The following is a 16,022-nucleotide window of genomic DNA, read 5'->3' on the forward strand; positions in this document are numbered from 1 at the left end:
CCTAAGACATTTTTGCCCAACAAGATCTAGTACTTATTTTTTTGGAATATGATTTCCATCTAAATATCAATTCGTATCTTTGTCACATTACAACTTTATCTCACCTTCACTTGTCCCTTATTAGCTATACAGGTCATTTTGATCATTTAACTCACACTTATGTTAAGTTGTGGTTATGACCAAAATTTAGCCTACCTTCGAAGCCTAAGTAAAAGAATCCATTCGATACTCATTTACAAGTAGTTGACTGTAATTCACAGGATACCACACAAGCAATTCAATATCTCTCTTGATATTGAATGAAGTGATCTTTGCATAGGATCCATCTGCTTTTACATTGAATGCTTATTTGATGTCACTATTCGCACATTTTTTTTTAATCTTGGTTCCCGATATATATTTGGCACACATTTGCACATAAATCCTTGAGTTCTTGGGTAATACCAACTTAAACCTAGATTTCACAAGTCTGGCTATTATTTTGCTTCTCATCCCAAAAGCGAATGAGCCCTACCTTGAAACGAAAGTCAAGTGTCGGTTCATATCCTCTTAGGGCAAACAAATAGTTTGATGGATGTGATGGTTTTTTGCTTCATGGTTTTCCAGGAAAAAGTGCTCATTACTTTTCAGACATGGCGACTTTTATGGCGACGGGTCCACTATCCAAGACTCTACGTGACATATTCTCATTGGTGACCGTTTCAAATTCAAAAAGCTACATTGAGTATAAAAGGCATTTGGTGAACTGAAATTCAACCTTTAACCAATTTGGTTTAATTTTTCCCCGTATCTTCTTTTCATCTACTTATTACTTCAAAGCAGTTCTCCCAAACCCTAACAATGGTGGCACAACTTGGTCATGTTGATCAATCTAACACAATAGAAGACGTAACATCGCAATCGATTTTGAAGATTTCAAATTCAAATTATCAGGTTCAGCTAATGTTTTGAGATACCCAGAAGAATTGAAGATGTTGATTGTTGCCCTCAATCATTCCATTCTCTTAACTGTTATGTCTACTTCTTTCTCCGTGCCCATGACATGGTTGTCCTTGGCAGGTTCTACAGTGGTGTTCAACAAGTCATCCAAAGTGGTAACGTTTCAACTTACCAATGACAAGAAGTATAAACTCATGAAGAAGCAGTTTTCTCAAATCCTAAAGGTTCCCAATACTAGTCCATTTTACAAGATTACAAATGAACAGGTGGTTCATATGTTCAATGAGATGGGTCATCAACCCCCACTCACCGACATCATTCAGTTCAAGAAGTCTTCATTACCGTATATATGGAACTTCATGTTTGGGATATTTTTTCGCTGTTTAACAGGTCGCGGTGTTGGTCTTGATAAATAAAAATTAGATATATATGCCATGATTACTGGGCGATATTATGATCTGAATGTTGATTATGCTACTCAATTATAGGAGGAGTTCGGAGAAAGTATCTCACACACCAACGTTGAGAATGGTGTTTCTTATGCCAGATATTGGAGTTTAATTCTCCAAGATGTATATGAGAAGGAAGGTATCATGGTACCAACAGATGATGCGAAAGCGGAGTTCTCTGTCTATCAATATCCTAAAACTATTGAAGATGATCCTAAGTTGTCTCCAATGGTGGCACGAATTCCTGATGCCATGCTTTGGAAGGTGGATCCAATTAATCTTGTTCTTGTTGCTTATATATCTTCAATCACACCTGATGCATAAATAGGGGTTTTGTTGCCCAAAGGAATCAAAGGTACTTTGAAACGTGGTAAAGGTTCCAAGAAATCTGCGAAGGCTGCATACCCTAAGTTTGTTCCTATGATAGTTGAAAAAGAGGTTTTGAAGTAAGTTCAAGATCCTGTTTCTAAAGATGTTCAAAAAGAAGTGGATCCTTCGAAAACAAGTGTTCTTAAATGAACAAATAAGCCTGCACACAGACCTCGTCATTCCCCTGAGCATTCCCTAGGAGCCTCTATCTTCACCAAATGAGGGTTCTGTTTCCAAAATTAAGAAGATTCGCAAATCACGATTCAATGGAAGGGGTGTGAACATTCGCGAAATTCCTGCTCATGTTTCTCCTACTTTAAAGAAATGAAGAGCACATGCCATGGTAAAGAAGATTACGAAGAAGAAGCAATTAGAAGATACTCTTAAAGAAGTTGTTTAGGAAATTGATTTCGAAGAAGGTAGTAATCAATATCCTATTCGAACTACAAATATTGGCTTCGAATCACCTCAAAGGGACTCTCCAGTCAAGTTGACTGGCAGTCTTGGTGGCTCTATGAAAGTATCTAATACACACACAACCACTAATTTGGGTAATTTAGGTTAATTGTTTGGTATGGAATATACATTTAAAGAATTTAAATTATAATATTGTGGGTTGAAAACCCTATGTACTCACCTGGTTTCCCATCCTGACACACTTAGTTTCATTGTATCACATGTAGCGATACAAATGCACTTAGATATTAGTGTAATGATTTGTTGAGGGATTAAAGGAGTATGCATGCCACTAGTGTAATTACTGTAAGGCCTGTCAATGCTTATGCTTATGTTTCTTTAACAATTATGCATCCCAAGTTTTATTAATCAATGAACAACATTTCTTCAGAAATACTTTTATGGTACAAATTTCGCACTAATATGTTTTTAAAATAAGCATAAATACAAGGTCTTTTCTGGCCATGAAAAATTAGGGATGTCACATGCATGCATGTAACAAGTAGGATGCCAAAATCTATTTTCGCAAAATTAGTGTTTTTAGATTTATACCAACCAAAATCATTTTTGAAGATATTATTTCATGAATGTTCTAATAATCCGCATATGGACAACAAGCAATCTAGTGTATGTTAGATAGTTTCAAAACACAAAACCAATAATAAGGGATGTCAATTCCTGGTAACTTGTAGTTAAAACCATTAGGGCATTTGTACCCATAATACCGAATAGTAAGTTTAGCCCCTATAATCGAAATTCATTTTCAAATGCATGTCCTGAGCTAAAAAGGATGTCCTTGAATAATAAATGATAACATCAACAAAAATAACATATTTTACACATTTCTTAATCTAGATAAATATACTTACTTATAATATCGCACAAAAAGGGAAACACATATAAGATACGTACTCATATTATAGGGCCAAGTGTTCCAAGGTAAGTGTACTCACCTTAAGTCATAAACTTGCAATACCAAACACATTATTCACTTAAACTATCTCACTTCAAGCTCCAAACTTCCCAAATCAATCATCAAATATCATTACAAGGTGTCAAATGACTAAAATACCCTTCTACGGGCCAACTTAACATTTTAAGCTCAAACTACTCAAGAAACAATCTAAGGTGAATTTATGATGCCAAAGGAGACCAAATGAGTCATCTAGGCTCAACACAAAATTTAAAAATATAAAAATGAACAAAGATGGAACGTGTCGTGGCCTCTCCTAGGCCGCATCGTTGCTACCGAACATGAAAAACATCATTTTGGATTTATTTCACATTTAGCCAACCAACTTTCAATAAAACTTCAAAACAACTACAATAATATAAAAACTTAAAATACATGTTTAAATACTTCCAATGGCAAAATAAAGGAACCCCAAGTGGTTCATATCCTTGAACTAACTTTGAAACGCATAGACTTTTTTATAAATATCATTTTAAAGGCCAAAGAACATCAAAACTTTAAAATTGAAGGAATCGCAAAAAAAGACAATTTATTTGATTTCACCCTTACAATAAACACTCCAAAACCATTTCATAAAAGAATAAGGATGTTATGAAAATTTAAAGCTTGAAACATTATCCAACACCAAATTCCAATATTCTTATAAATTTTAAAACCATTAATTCTCTATTATGACTTTAGATCTATACATTGTTATACAAATCATCAAGGTTGATAGAATGTAATATGGATACAAACTGAGATCAATGAATGAATAAAAACATGGACCATAGTTCCATAAGCACCAAGATTGATAATTCCAATTTCAACTAAGGCGTCGCATAAATATCATAATCTTACCATGAAACAAGGATTGTCGAATGGATTATAGATTAGAATGGAATTATATAATCAAAACATAAACTCAACCTCATGTCATTGCGTGGAACCATTAATGAAATCTATAAGCCTCAAGAGTTCAATTTCCCAAAAGATCACCATGGAAATCTAGATCCGAACCACACATCTAGTAATCTCACCATAAGTCACAAATTGACAAATAAATAATAGATTGAAGTTAAATACAATTATTAAGCATAAAACATGTTCATAAATAGACAAGGAACACCAAGTTTAGATTTCATCCTCTAGGGTTAAGAAAATCAACCAATTTAATTCCAATCTAAAAAAATCTCACAATTATTAACAAATTGGATCTTGTAGATGGATTAAGGAATGAAACTACAACATAAATCTCATATAAACAACACAAATGCAGTATAATTTTCGGATTTGGAGGTTTAGGGTTTGAAAAACCATCAAGCATCCCCAAATCCTACCAATCTCACATCTATTTACTAATTAGAACACATATAAGGATCAAGGGATGAAACCTTAACAATAATCTCATAAGAATGACACAATTGAAGTATGGGTTTTAGATATGAAGTTAAAAAAAAAAACCATAATGAATTTGGGAGAAAAGAAAGAAACATACCTCTAGTTGCAAGATGTTGAATGGATTTCTCTAAGGCTTCCATCTAGCATTCTAAACATCAAACACCATGGATTTTGTGGAGAAAGTTCGTTCTTGAGTAGGGAAGAAAGGAGAAATCCCTTGGAGAAGAAAAGGGGTGAAGAATGGGTAGAAAACAGAAAAATAAGCATTGATATAATATGTTCAGCGTCGTGAGTACAAAATGTCGGCCAAATGTGCTTAACGTGTCCTATAGGTTTGGTCAAATTGTCAATTTTGGTCCCTCGCTCTAAATTCCTTTCAGTTATGGTTCCTAACTTGGCCCACAAACTTATAATGATTTTTCTTTAATGTAAAATTCGTCCTTCTCTACCATAACTTAATAAAAACTAGTCCGAGATGCTTATTTAGTCAAATTCTTGTATCAACCACACGTTACTCTAAGTTGACACTATTGGTCCCCTTTTTTCAAAAGCCTTATTTAACAACAAATTCTTTATCCTATATTTATTTAAATTAATGAAACAGTTATTATTTTTATTGTTCTGAAATATCCATTTCCTTTATTGATTTACTTCACTTCGATTTATTTTATTTTATTTTAAAATAATTAGTTTACCAAAAATCCCAAAACTTATATCCCTAAAACAAGATGTTACAAAAAGCACCAATAAAAATATTAGGAGAAACTCTATAGATAAAATTGCCAACAAATCCCATAGCAAGGAAGTAAACACCAGCAAACAATATAAACAAGTACACTAGGGTTAAGTAAAAAAGCCAACAACAACAATGAATCCAACCATCATCACAGGCAGAACAACAACCCAACTTAGAGTAAACCCATAAATGAAGACAACCAACACCGCAGGGGTAAAACATTCCATCTAAAAGAAGTACCATTAGAAGGTTACAAGACAACCAGAAACACTCATACCATAAAGGGAACAAACCAAAAAAGGAAAAAAAAAGCTAAAACAACATAAAGCAATCTAAATCACCACAAGAGCAAAACAATCCATTATAAAGAAGCATCATTAAAAGCTCATAAGACAACCAATGACACCCCGACTACAAAGGCAACATACCAATAGAGGGGGAAAATGGACAAAACAACATAAATCAATCTAAACCAACCACATCTCTAACAAAGTTACCTAACTACAGAAACATCACGAGGAAACCCCATAAAGCCTATAAATCCACCAGCAACTAATGAATAAGTCATCTAATAGAATTTAGGTGACAACCACACACTATTATAGACAAATTGGGCAAACATGGGCTTGCTTGCAATCCTATAGATTTTTTTAAGTCGTAAACATATAGTTTACAACCTGTAGGTGTTAAAGAAACTTACATGGGCAGGTCTATGACCTGCAGGTGTTAACAACACATATATGGAAAGGTCTCTAACCTGTAGATGTTGAAAGACCACATACGGACATGACTACGGCCTGTAGGTATAAATGAACTATACATGGGGGTATTTCATTCACTTTCATGGGTGCCTTTTTAACATATATTGCCAAGGAATCCGCAAGGCAGTATTGTTTACTCAGGGAATCTATCCTAAAGGGTCACTGAGTAAGGGAATCTATCCTAAAGGAATTTTGCACTAATCTATTTTTAAAATAAGAATAAATAAAAGGGTTTTTTCTGGCCATGAAAAATTAGGGATGTCACATGCATGCATGTAACAAGTAGGATGCCAGGATCTATTTTCTCAAAATAAGCGTTTTAAGCTTTATATCAACCAAAATCATTTATGAAAATATTATTTCATGAATGCTAAAATAATCCCATCCTGGCAACTAGCAATAAAGTGTATGTTAGATAGTTTCAAAACACAAAATCAATAATAAGGGATGTGCATTCCTGATAACTTACAGTTAAACCCATAAGGGCAATTGTACCCATAATACGAAATAATGGAAATTAATTTTCAAAAGCATGTCCTTAGCTAAAAATGATGTCCCGAATAATAAACCATAATATCAAGAAGATAACACATTTTATACATTTCTTAATCCAGATAAACATACATACTTATAATATAGCACAAAAAGGGAAACACATATAAGATACGTACTCATATTATGGGGACATGTGTTCCAAGGTAAGTGTAATCAACTTAAGTCATAAGCTTGCAACACCAAACACATTATTCACTTAAACTATCTCACTTCAAGCTCCAAACTTGCTAAATCAATCACCTAATATCATTACAAGGTGTCAAATGACTAAAATACCCTTCTACGAGCCAACTTAAAATTTTAAGCTCAAAATACTCTAAAAACAATCTAAGGTGACCTTATGATGCCAAAGGAAACCAAATGAAAATATCACAGAGATAAAAATGGAAAAAATTGGGAATGTGTGGTGGCCTCCCCTAGGCCACGTTGTGGCTACTAAACATGAAAAACAGGATTTTGGATTTATTTCTCATTTAGCCAACTAACTATCAATAAAACTTCAAAACAACTTCCATCATTCCAAAGACTTAAAATACATGTTTAAATACTTATAATGACATAATAAAGGATCCTAAGTGGTTTATATCCTCGAAATAACTTTGAAACGCATAAACTTTTTATGAAAGTCATTTTAAAGGCCAAAGAACATTACAACTTTAAAGTAGAAGGAATTGCAACAAAAGACAATTTATTTGATTTCACCCTTACAATAAACACTCCAAAACCATTTCATAAAGGAATAAGGATGTTATGAAAATTTAAATCTTGAAACATCATCCCACACCAAATTCCAATATTCTTATAAATTTTAAAGCCATTAATTCTCTATTATGACACTACATCTATAAATTGCTATACAAATCATCAAGAATGATAGAATGAAATCCGGATACGAAATAAGATCAATAAATGAATCAAATATGGACCATAGTTCCATAAACATCAAGATTGAAAATCCCAATTTCAAGTGAGGTGTCATATAAATATTATAATCTTACCATGATACAAGAATTTTCGAATGGATTATAGATAAATGGAATTATATAATAAAAACATAAACTCAACCTCATATCATCGCTTGAAACAAATTAATGAAATCTATAAATCTCAAGAGTTAAATTTCCCAAAAGATCACCATGAAAATTTTGATTCGAACCAAATATCAAGTAATCTCACCATAAGTCATAAATTGACAAATAGATCATAGATTGAAGTTAAATACAATTACTAAGAATAAAAACAAGTTCATAAGTAAACAAGGAACACCAAGTTCAGATTTCATCCTCCAGAGTTAATAAAATCCACCAAAATAATTCCAATCTCAAAAATCTCACAAATATTAACAAATTGGATCTTGGAGATAGCTTTAGGAATGAAACTACAACATGAATCTCATATAAACAACACAAATGGAGTATAATTTTCGGATTTGGGGGTTTAGGGTTTGAAAAACCATCAAACATCATAAAATCCTACCAATTTCACGTTTATTTACTAGTTGGAACATAGATAAGGATCAAGGGATGAAACCTTAACAATAATCACATAAGAATGACATAATTGAAGCATGAGTTTCATATTTGAAGTTAAACAAAACCCATAATGAATTTGGGAGAAAAGAAAGAAATATACCTCTAATTGCAAGATGTTGAATGGATTTCAGTAAGGCTTCACTCTAGCATTTTAAACATCAAACACCATGGATTTTGTGGAGAATTTTTATTCTTGAATGGGGAGGAAAAGAGAAATCACTTAGAGAAAAAAGGGTGAAGAGTGGGGAGAAAACAGAAAAAGAAGTGTTGTGTAACATCCATAAAAATCACATGAAATTTAAACTTTTTAAAACAACCCCAAATCATAGAATGTTTACAAAGTATTGTTCCATATAAGAGTATCCCATAGATCAAAAGTACATAAAATAGAGGATGTGTACGGCCACGCCTTCGCCTTCCCGATATCATCCGAAGTATCTGAAACCACAACTAAAAGTCGTAAGCCAAAGATCAGTGAGTTCCCCCAAAGTACCAACATATAAACAAATCACATATATAGTAAGAATATGTAGTGGGTCCATAGTAAAAGAATGGATTACCTGTGAGCCCACAACATAAGTCTGGCTTGCCCTTGGGGACCACCGGTTATGGCTGGCTTGCTCCTTGACCAAATTAGTCATCAGACTGAAATAACCTCAAGCCCTCATTACGAGTCTGACATACCACCCAGTCTTCAGCTCATATCTGGAATGCTCCTGAGCCCACAGTATGAGTCTAACATACCCTACTCGGCCCTCAGCTCATATATGGAATGATCCAGGATGTGTTGCCTAAAACACGAAGCAGTACAACCTCAACCCAAACAATATGTTGACATATAATATATAACAAACATATACAAATAATCATGCAGACATAATCAAAATATAATAAAATTATAGGGTCAAAATTAGAAGTAACTTATCATCGGGATGTTACACGTTGATATAATCTATTCAGCATTGTGAGTATGACATGTCAACCAAATGGTTGCAACGCTTCCTACAAGTTTGGTCAAATTGTTAATTTTGGCCCCTCGCTCTAAATTCCTTTCAATTATGGTTGCTAACTTGACCCATAAACTTATAATGATTTTTCTTTGATGTAAAATTTGTCCTTCTCTACCACAACTTAATCTAAACTAGTCCAAGATGCTTATTTAGTAAAATTCTTGGGTCAACCACAAGTTTCTCTAAGTTGACACTAATTGTCCTCTTTTTACAAAAGTCTTATTTAACATTGAATTCATTATCATATATTTATCTAAATTAATGAAAAAGTTATTATTGTTATTGCTCTGAAATATTCATTTCATTTATTCATTTACTTCACTTCACTTCAATTTAATTTATTTTAAAAACAATTAGTTTTACCAAAAAGGCAAAAACTTCTATCCCCAAAACAATATGTTACAAAACCACAAAAAAACATATCAGAGCAACTCCAAGGGTAAAATTATGAACAGATCCTATAGCAACAAAGTAAACACCAGCAGACAATATAAACCAAGTACACTAGGGTCAAAGTAAAACAGCCATCTAACAACTTGGAGATAACAACAACAATGAATCCAACCATCATTACATGGGAACAACAACCAAACTTAGAGGAAACCCATAAATGAAGACAACCAACACCATAGGGGTAAAACATTCCATCTTAAAGAAGTAGCATTAGAAGCTTACAAGACAACCAGAGAAACCCCTACCGTAAAGGAAACAAACCAACAAATGGGAAAAAAAGCCTAAACAATATAAAACAATCTAAATCACCACAAGAGCAAAACAATCCATCATAAAGAAGCATCATTATAAGCTCATGAGACAACCAAAGGCACCCAACTACAAAGTAAACAAACCAACATAGGGGTAAAATGGCTAAAACAACATAGACCAACCTAAACCAACCACATCTCTAACAAAGCTACCTGATATTGCCATATTTATTCATATTTCTAGGCATTATTTTAATACATTTATGTTGCGTTTTAGTTAATAATGAAGATATTTGATACTTATAATGTTTAAATTCTATTTTGTAGCTAAATTGGACACTCTCACGGAAAAGGAACTGAAATGAACAAAAGATGGATACTTGGAGGACTGGATAACCAAAAGATACAAAAAGGTTGTTGTTAGACAGCTTGACCCTTCGACAATATTTTGGCCATATCTCATTACTCGTAACTCCGATTGACAAGGATCAAATTCTTCTAGAAACTAGACATAATTTCAGACGACTTTTGTGTTTGTTCCAAAATGTGAATTATAGTTATTACGTTATGACAAAGGAATTACCATGATGCGGTGGGTCAAAAGTCCCCGTGTCGGTCTATGAGTTCATGTGCGACAAGAAATCCCCCCACCACGACATGACAATCTTAAGGCGGCGACGTTGTAACATTAATTATTCAGGTAATTTTCAATCTTGACCCAAAGTGGAATTTTATTGAAATTCGGTCCCTTGGCTCATTAAATGAGAAGGTGAGTTTGAGTGAATACGTTGGGCATACTTCAGCATACACCGGGCGTACTTCAGCATACGCCGACCGTACGTGACGAATGTACAAACCCTACTTTTAGGGTTTGAGCACTATTCAAACCTCATTAACTTTTCAAGACCCTTTCCCTCGTCAACCTCCATCTCCCAAATTGTCCCTTGCTAACCCTCAACAAGGATGTCTTTTATTAAATTAATCTTCATTTAGCAATGATGTATTTTTATCTAATTAAAAACTTATATTATATTCATTTAAACAAGGGATAACGACTTGAGAGGATAATGAATTTTAACTTTTGATCACTAAACTTTTTTTCATGATGTATTAACCCTTGAACTCATTGAAACGTGTAAGTGTTACACTTTTGACCGCTTTTAGCTGGTCTTAAGGGTAAAACGTGAACAATTTCAAATAATTCAAGGGTAAATCAAGCACGAAAAAAGCTCAATGACTAAATGTGAACAAAGTTGAAAGTTTGTTACTCTTTCAAGTCATTATCCCCAAAAATGGTTCTAAAGGTTATTAAGGATGAGCACAAGCGGGATATAGAGGTCACAAAAGTGAGGATGTTGTAGTAATCGTGTGATATACCTTTATTGTATAAGGTACCAGAAACAACACTTAGAAATACAGTAGGAGCGACTTCAATCACAAAGAAACTGAAGAAAAAAATATATGGTGATTTCAGACATATATTTAGGACATAGGCGACAATTTTCAGTCAAGAAGGTAGAGACGGTTATTATAGATCATGTGAGGAAGAGAGAACATATATTCAGGATATAGGCAATGGTTTTCACTCCAGAAGATGGAGACGATCGTTGTGAAGATAATATGATGTTAGATTTAAATGAGGTTTTTCTCTTTACAAGGACATGATGTTTGATTAGAGAAAAACCTCATTTAAATCTAACATCGTATTATCTTCACAACGACCGTCTCCATCTTCTGGAGTGAAAACTGTCTCCTATGTCCTAAGTATATGTTCTCTCTTCCTCACACAATCTATAACGTCCGTCTCCACATTCTGGAGTGAAAACTATCGCATATGTCCTAAATACATGTATAAAGCCACCATATTTTTTTCCCCTTCAATTTCTTTGTGATTGAAGCCGCTCCTATTGTATTTCTAACTATTGTTTCTAGTACCTTATACATTAAAGGTATATCACACAACTACTACAACATCCTCACTTTTGGGACCTCTATATCCTACTTGTGCTCATCCTTAATAACATTTAGAATTATTTGAAATTGTTCACATTTTTAACCATATGATCGGCTAAAAGCGATCATAAGGGTAACATTTACACATTTTAACAAGTTCAAGGGTTAATACATCAAAAAAAAAGTTTAATGACAAAATGTGATCGACATCAAAAAAAAAAAGTTTAATGACCAAATGTAATCGAAAGCTAAAATACGTTACCCTTTCAATTCATTATCCCTTTAAACAATGGTTTGAAAGTTATGATATATGAAATACAAATTTATTAAAGTTATAATTACCTACAATATGTTTTTTCTATTTTTGAAAATACGTTATTTAAAAACTTAGAATACATTTAAATTATTGATGAAGAAAACTAAATTCTTTAAAAAAAATATTTAATACGCAAAGTGTTGTATTTTCCTAATAAGTAATGATATTCAATATATCTTTTAAAAGTTTTTATTTTTCTTTAAGTCTTAAATAAATATTTTTACTATTTAATTATATTCTTATAATCATAACAAATGCATGCTCTTAATTAAATGTTAATGTACATCTAAAATAAACGTTGCATTTTTTCTCAAAAAATATAAATAAGTTTTTCTAAAACAAAATATTATATTTAAGTTCCATAAGAAAAATTTACATATACGTAGCGGTTAAATTGACAATAAGTTGTACCGCAACGTATTTTTGGATAACAAAATTAATTTTTTTTAAAAACATCTGTAGATTTTAAAGTGATAACATTACTATGCATGACTCGTTGAATTCTATTGAGTAGCTCCACAATTTCTGGTGCAAGAAAACCAAAAATATCAAATTCAAAGGATATAAACTTGTGGGGTAAACTATTTTAAAAATTATATAAAGCAAAATGACAAAATATAAGAAAAACGTACATAGAAAATTTAACAAAATAAATAATATAATATATTTATTTTAAAATTTTATTTTTGTGTAGTTAGTAGAAATAAACATCAATTATTTGATTAAACTGAATGCATTATCAGTGGACTGTTCAAACTTTTGAGCCACTCTACATCACCCTTTAACTTTCTCTCCTTTTTCCTGCTTTTCCCCCAAGCAAAAACCACTTTTAGAATCTGATTCTGCTACCATTTTATATTACAATTTTTATTTTTCTAATATATATATATATATATATATATATATATATATATATATATATATATCAGATTTTTGAGAAAAAATTCAAAAGAAACATATTTTGTGATATAAAAAAAAATATATTCATACACATTTGAAAACTTGACGTTTTTTAAAAAGAAAATTCAATGAATGCACATGCACACGTTCATTTTAGCACCTTTTTGGCTTGTTGATTTTATTATGAAAATTAAAGAAAAAAAAAAGCAAGAGAGGAAAATCGACCAATAGATGTGACATATTTATGCAACAAATGAAGCCTAAATTTTCTCTCTCCCTTGAATATCTTTTAAATATTTTAAGTTGGTGCGTTTTAAATTGCATACTCCAACTGGTCCTCACTCCTCTCACCCTTTTTTATAGATCTCTCTACTGTACATTCTCAGATTCTGGAAGAACAATGGGCAGAGTAACACGGTGGTTGAAGGGGCTGTTTGGAACCAGAAAACAAAAAGACTCCGGTGACCGGAAAGACACCAATAGTTCATGCGTCGGCCGCTCACGTAGAGACCCCACCATTTCTCCGCCGGATAAACCAATTTACAACACCCAGTCGGAGGAAGATCAGAATAAGCATGCAATTGCAGTTGCTGCTGCCACTGCCGCCGCCGCTGACGCTGCCGTTGCTGCCGCCCAAGCTGCCGTGGCAGTCGTTAAGCTCACCAGCCAGGGTTTTTTGGCAGGCGGTGGACGGGAAGCTTCAGCTGCCATCAAAATTCAATCGTTGTTTCGTGGATACTTGGTAAACAAATCTTTCATTTATTTATATTGGAGTTTGTTTCCAGTCATCTTTTTATGTTAAATTACGAAATTGGGTCTTCTCTAAGAATTGAAATTGAAACAGTCAAGAAAAGCATTGAGGGCATTAAAGGGATTAGTGAAGCTTCAAGCATTAGTGAGAGGATATATGGTGAGGAAGCAAGCAGCTGCTACACTGCGCAGCATGGAGGCTTTGGTGAGAGCGCAATCTAGCGTTTGTGCGCAGAAATTTCATGCCATGAACAGACTTCAAGATTCAAAAGTAAGCAAACAAACAGCATTTTTCTTGATTTTCAATTCTTTTACAATTATAAGTTTTTCATGTTATAATGATTCATTTCTGAGATTACTTGTTTCTTGGCAATCGTTACAAAATATAAATGAGTTCAATTTGACGGATTTAATTTTGTTTTTTAACTGATATTTTAGGCATTAAATTATGAATAGGTAAAGATGAACATTGTATATTTGAATTAATGGACGTTTTTAATCGATTCCAATATTGTTTTTAGCTTTAAACTGACAATCATGTTCATTAGAATATGTGAAAGACAGAACTTTGGTTCATAAGAAGTAGAATATTCATTTTAATTGTATATTTTCATAAAAACAGAATGTTTTTTCATGTTTTTTTTGCTATTTCCGTAAAAACATTGATTTAATTGCGATTATAATTTATAAGTCAAGCATGCTAGTCAACTCGTTTTGTATCTTATTTAGTCAAATGTGAAGAAATTATTTTATTTGGTCTAAAACCCAAAGTAGATTATTGTACGAATTATTAGTAATAATGAACACACGCCAACTTTTTCTAAATTTCTAATTTATGAGATATAATTCAATATTTATTTTATCATTATTTGTTTCATAATAGGAGAGGTTTGATGAGACGAGAAGTGACCACACATCTACTCATAGCAGAAGATTTTCAGCTTCATTTGAATCTTCTTTAAACGATGAAAGCCCAAAAATTGTTGAAATGGACCCTGGGTATGGGAGGCCCAAATCAAGATCTAGAAGGGCTAACACATGGGTTTGGACACCGGGTTATTCAGATAACCTCTACGCCCAAACCGCCTCATCCCCACATCGGCATCAATCCCCAGTCCGTTTACCCATACCTAGTTCACAGACCCATGAGTTCGAGTGGGCCCCAAATTTGGTGCCCACTCGGTACAGACCAGTCTCTCCATCTAAGAGTGTATGCACAGATGGGTCATCGAGTAACCGGAGTTACATGGCTAACACCAAGTCATTCAATGCTAAGTTAAGGTCTCATAGTGCACCCAAACAAAGACCCGAGTTTGGATTTGGGGTCAAGAAGAAGGTACCACTTAATGAAATGATGGAGTCAAGAAATAGTGTAAGTTTTGGGGTGAAAATGCAAAGATCAAGCTCACAAGCACAAGAGGCCACTAGTTTCAAGAATGCTATTATGGGTGGGCTTGGTGGGTCCTCGGACATTCAATGGTGAGCATTAAGCATTTATGTTGATGATATTTGAGTTTTTTCGATTGAGAAATTGTGCATAAGATTCAAAAGCTAAGATCACATTGTGATTTCAAAATATGGGTTTTAGAAATTTATGATACTAGTAGTAGTTTATTATTGACCAACACGAGATCAAGATTAATCTAATCACATAATTAAGTTGTTTTATTGTGCTTATTATCTTATGGATAATTTTATATATTAATTATTATTAGTAGATTATTTTGTTAATTAGATATGTCACATTATAGTATAAGTAGGCCTATCTCAATCGTCAAAACAAATAATACATTTTTTTAAAAATTGTTTGGAATGGTAGAAAAATGTATATTAAAAACATTTTTGTTTACATTAGTCTCATATATATATATATATATATATATATATATATATATATATATATATATATATATATATATATATATATATATATATATATATATATATATATATATATATATATATATATATGAGAAAAGTGAATATACCCTTAAGCTTAGGTACCTAAACTCATCATGCTATGTTGTTTTGTATCATATGTGTACATTGTAATTGTCTAATGTTTTTATAATTCAACTTCTAACTTGATTTACTTATAAGATTTTTATAAATTTCACATCTATCTTTCTTTTACATAATTTTCATTTTCAACTCTAATATATATAGTCTAGTAGGTGTTCGGCAACAAGAAGTGATATGAGAGGAAAACAATAGTGAAATTTTGAAAATCTCCAAAGTA

At 32.7% G+C, this 16,022-nt stretch overlaps 1 protein-coding gene across 1 annotated transcript; it reads left to right on the plus strand.

The window, feature by feature from the left end:
- Positions 1–13,331: 13,331 nt before the first annotated feature.
- On the plus strand, positions 13,332–15,460 carry LOC145008100 (protein IQ-domain 26-like). The gene is made up of 3 exons (XM_078966722.1): positions 13,332–13,775; positions 13,878–14,054; positions 14,667–15,460. The coding sequence occupies exons 1-3, from the start codon at positions 13,434–13,436 to the stop codon at positions 15,264–15,266; spliced, it is 1,119 nt and encodes a 372-aa protein (XP_078822848.1). The 5' UTR covers positions 13,332–13,433; the 3' UTR covers positions 15,267–15,460.
- Positions 15,461–16,022: the final 562 nt, after the last annotated feature.

This window comes from Lactuca saligna, chromosome 8 (assembly GCF_052625555.1).
Source record: "Lactuca saligna cultivar CGN05327 chromosome 8, ASM5262555v1, whole genome shotgun sequence".
In the NCBI taxonomy this organism is placed as follows: domain Eukaryota; kingdom Viridiplantae; phylum Streptophyta; class Magnoliopsida; order Asterales; family Asteraceae; genus Lactuca; species Lactuca saligna.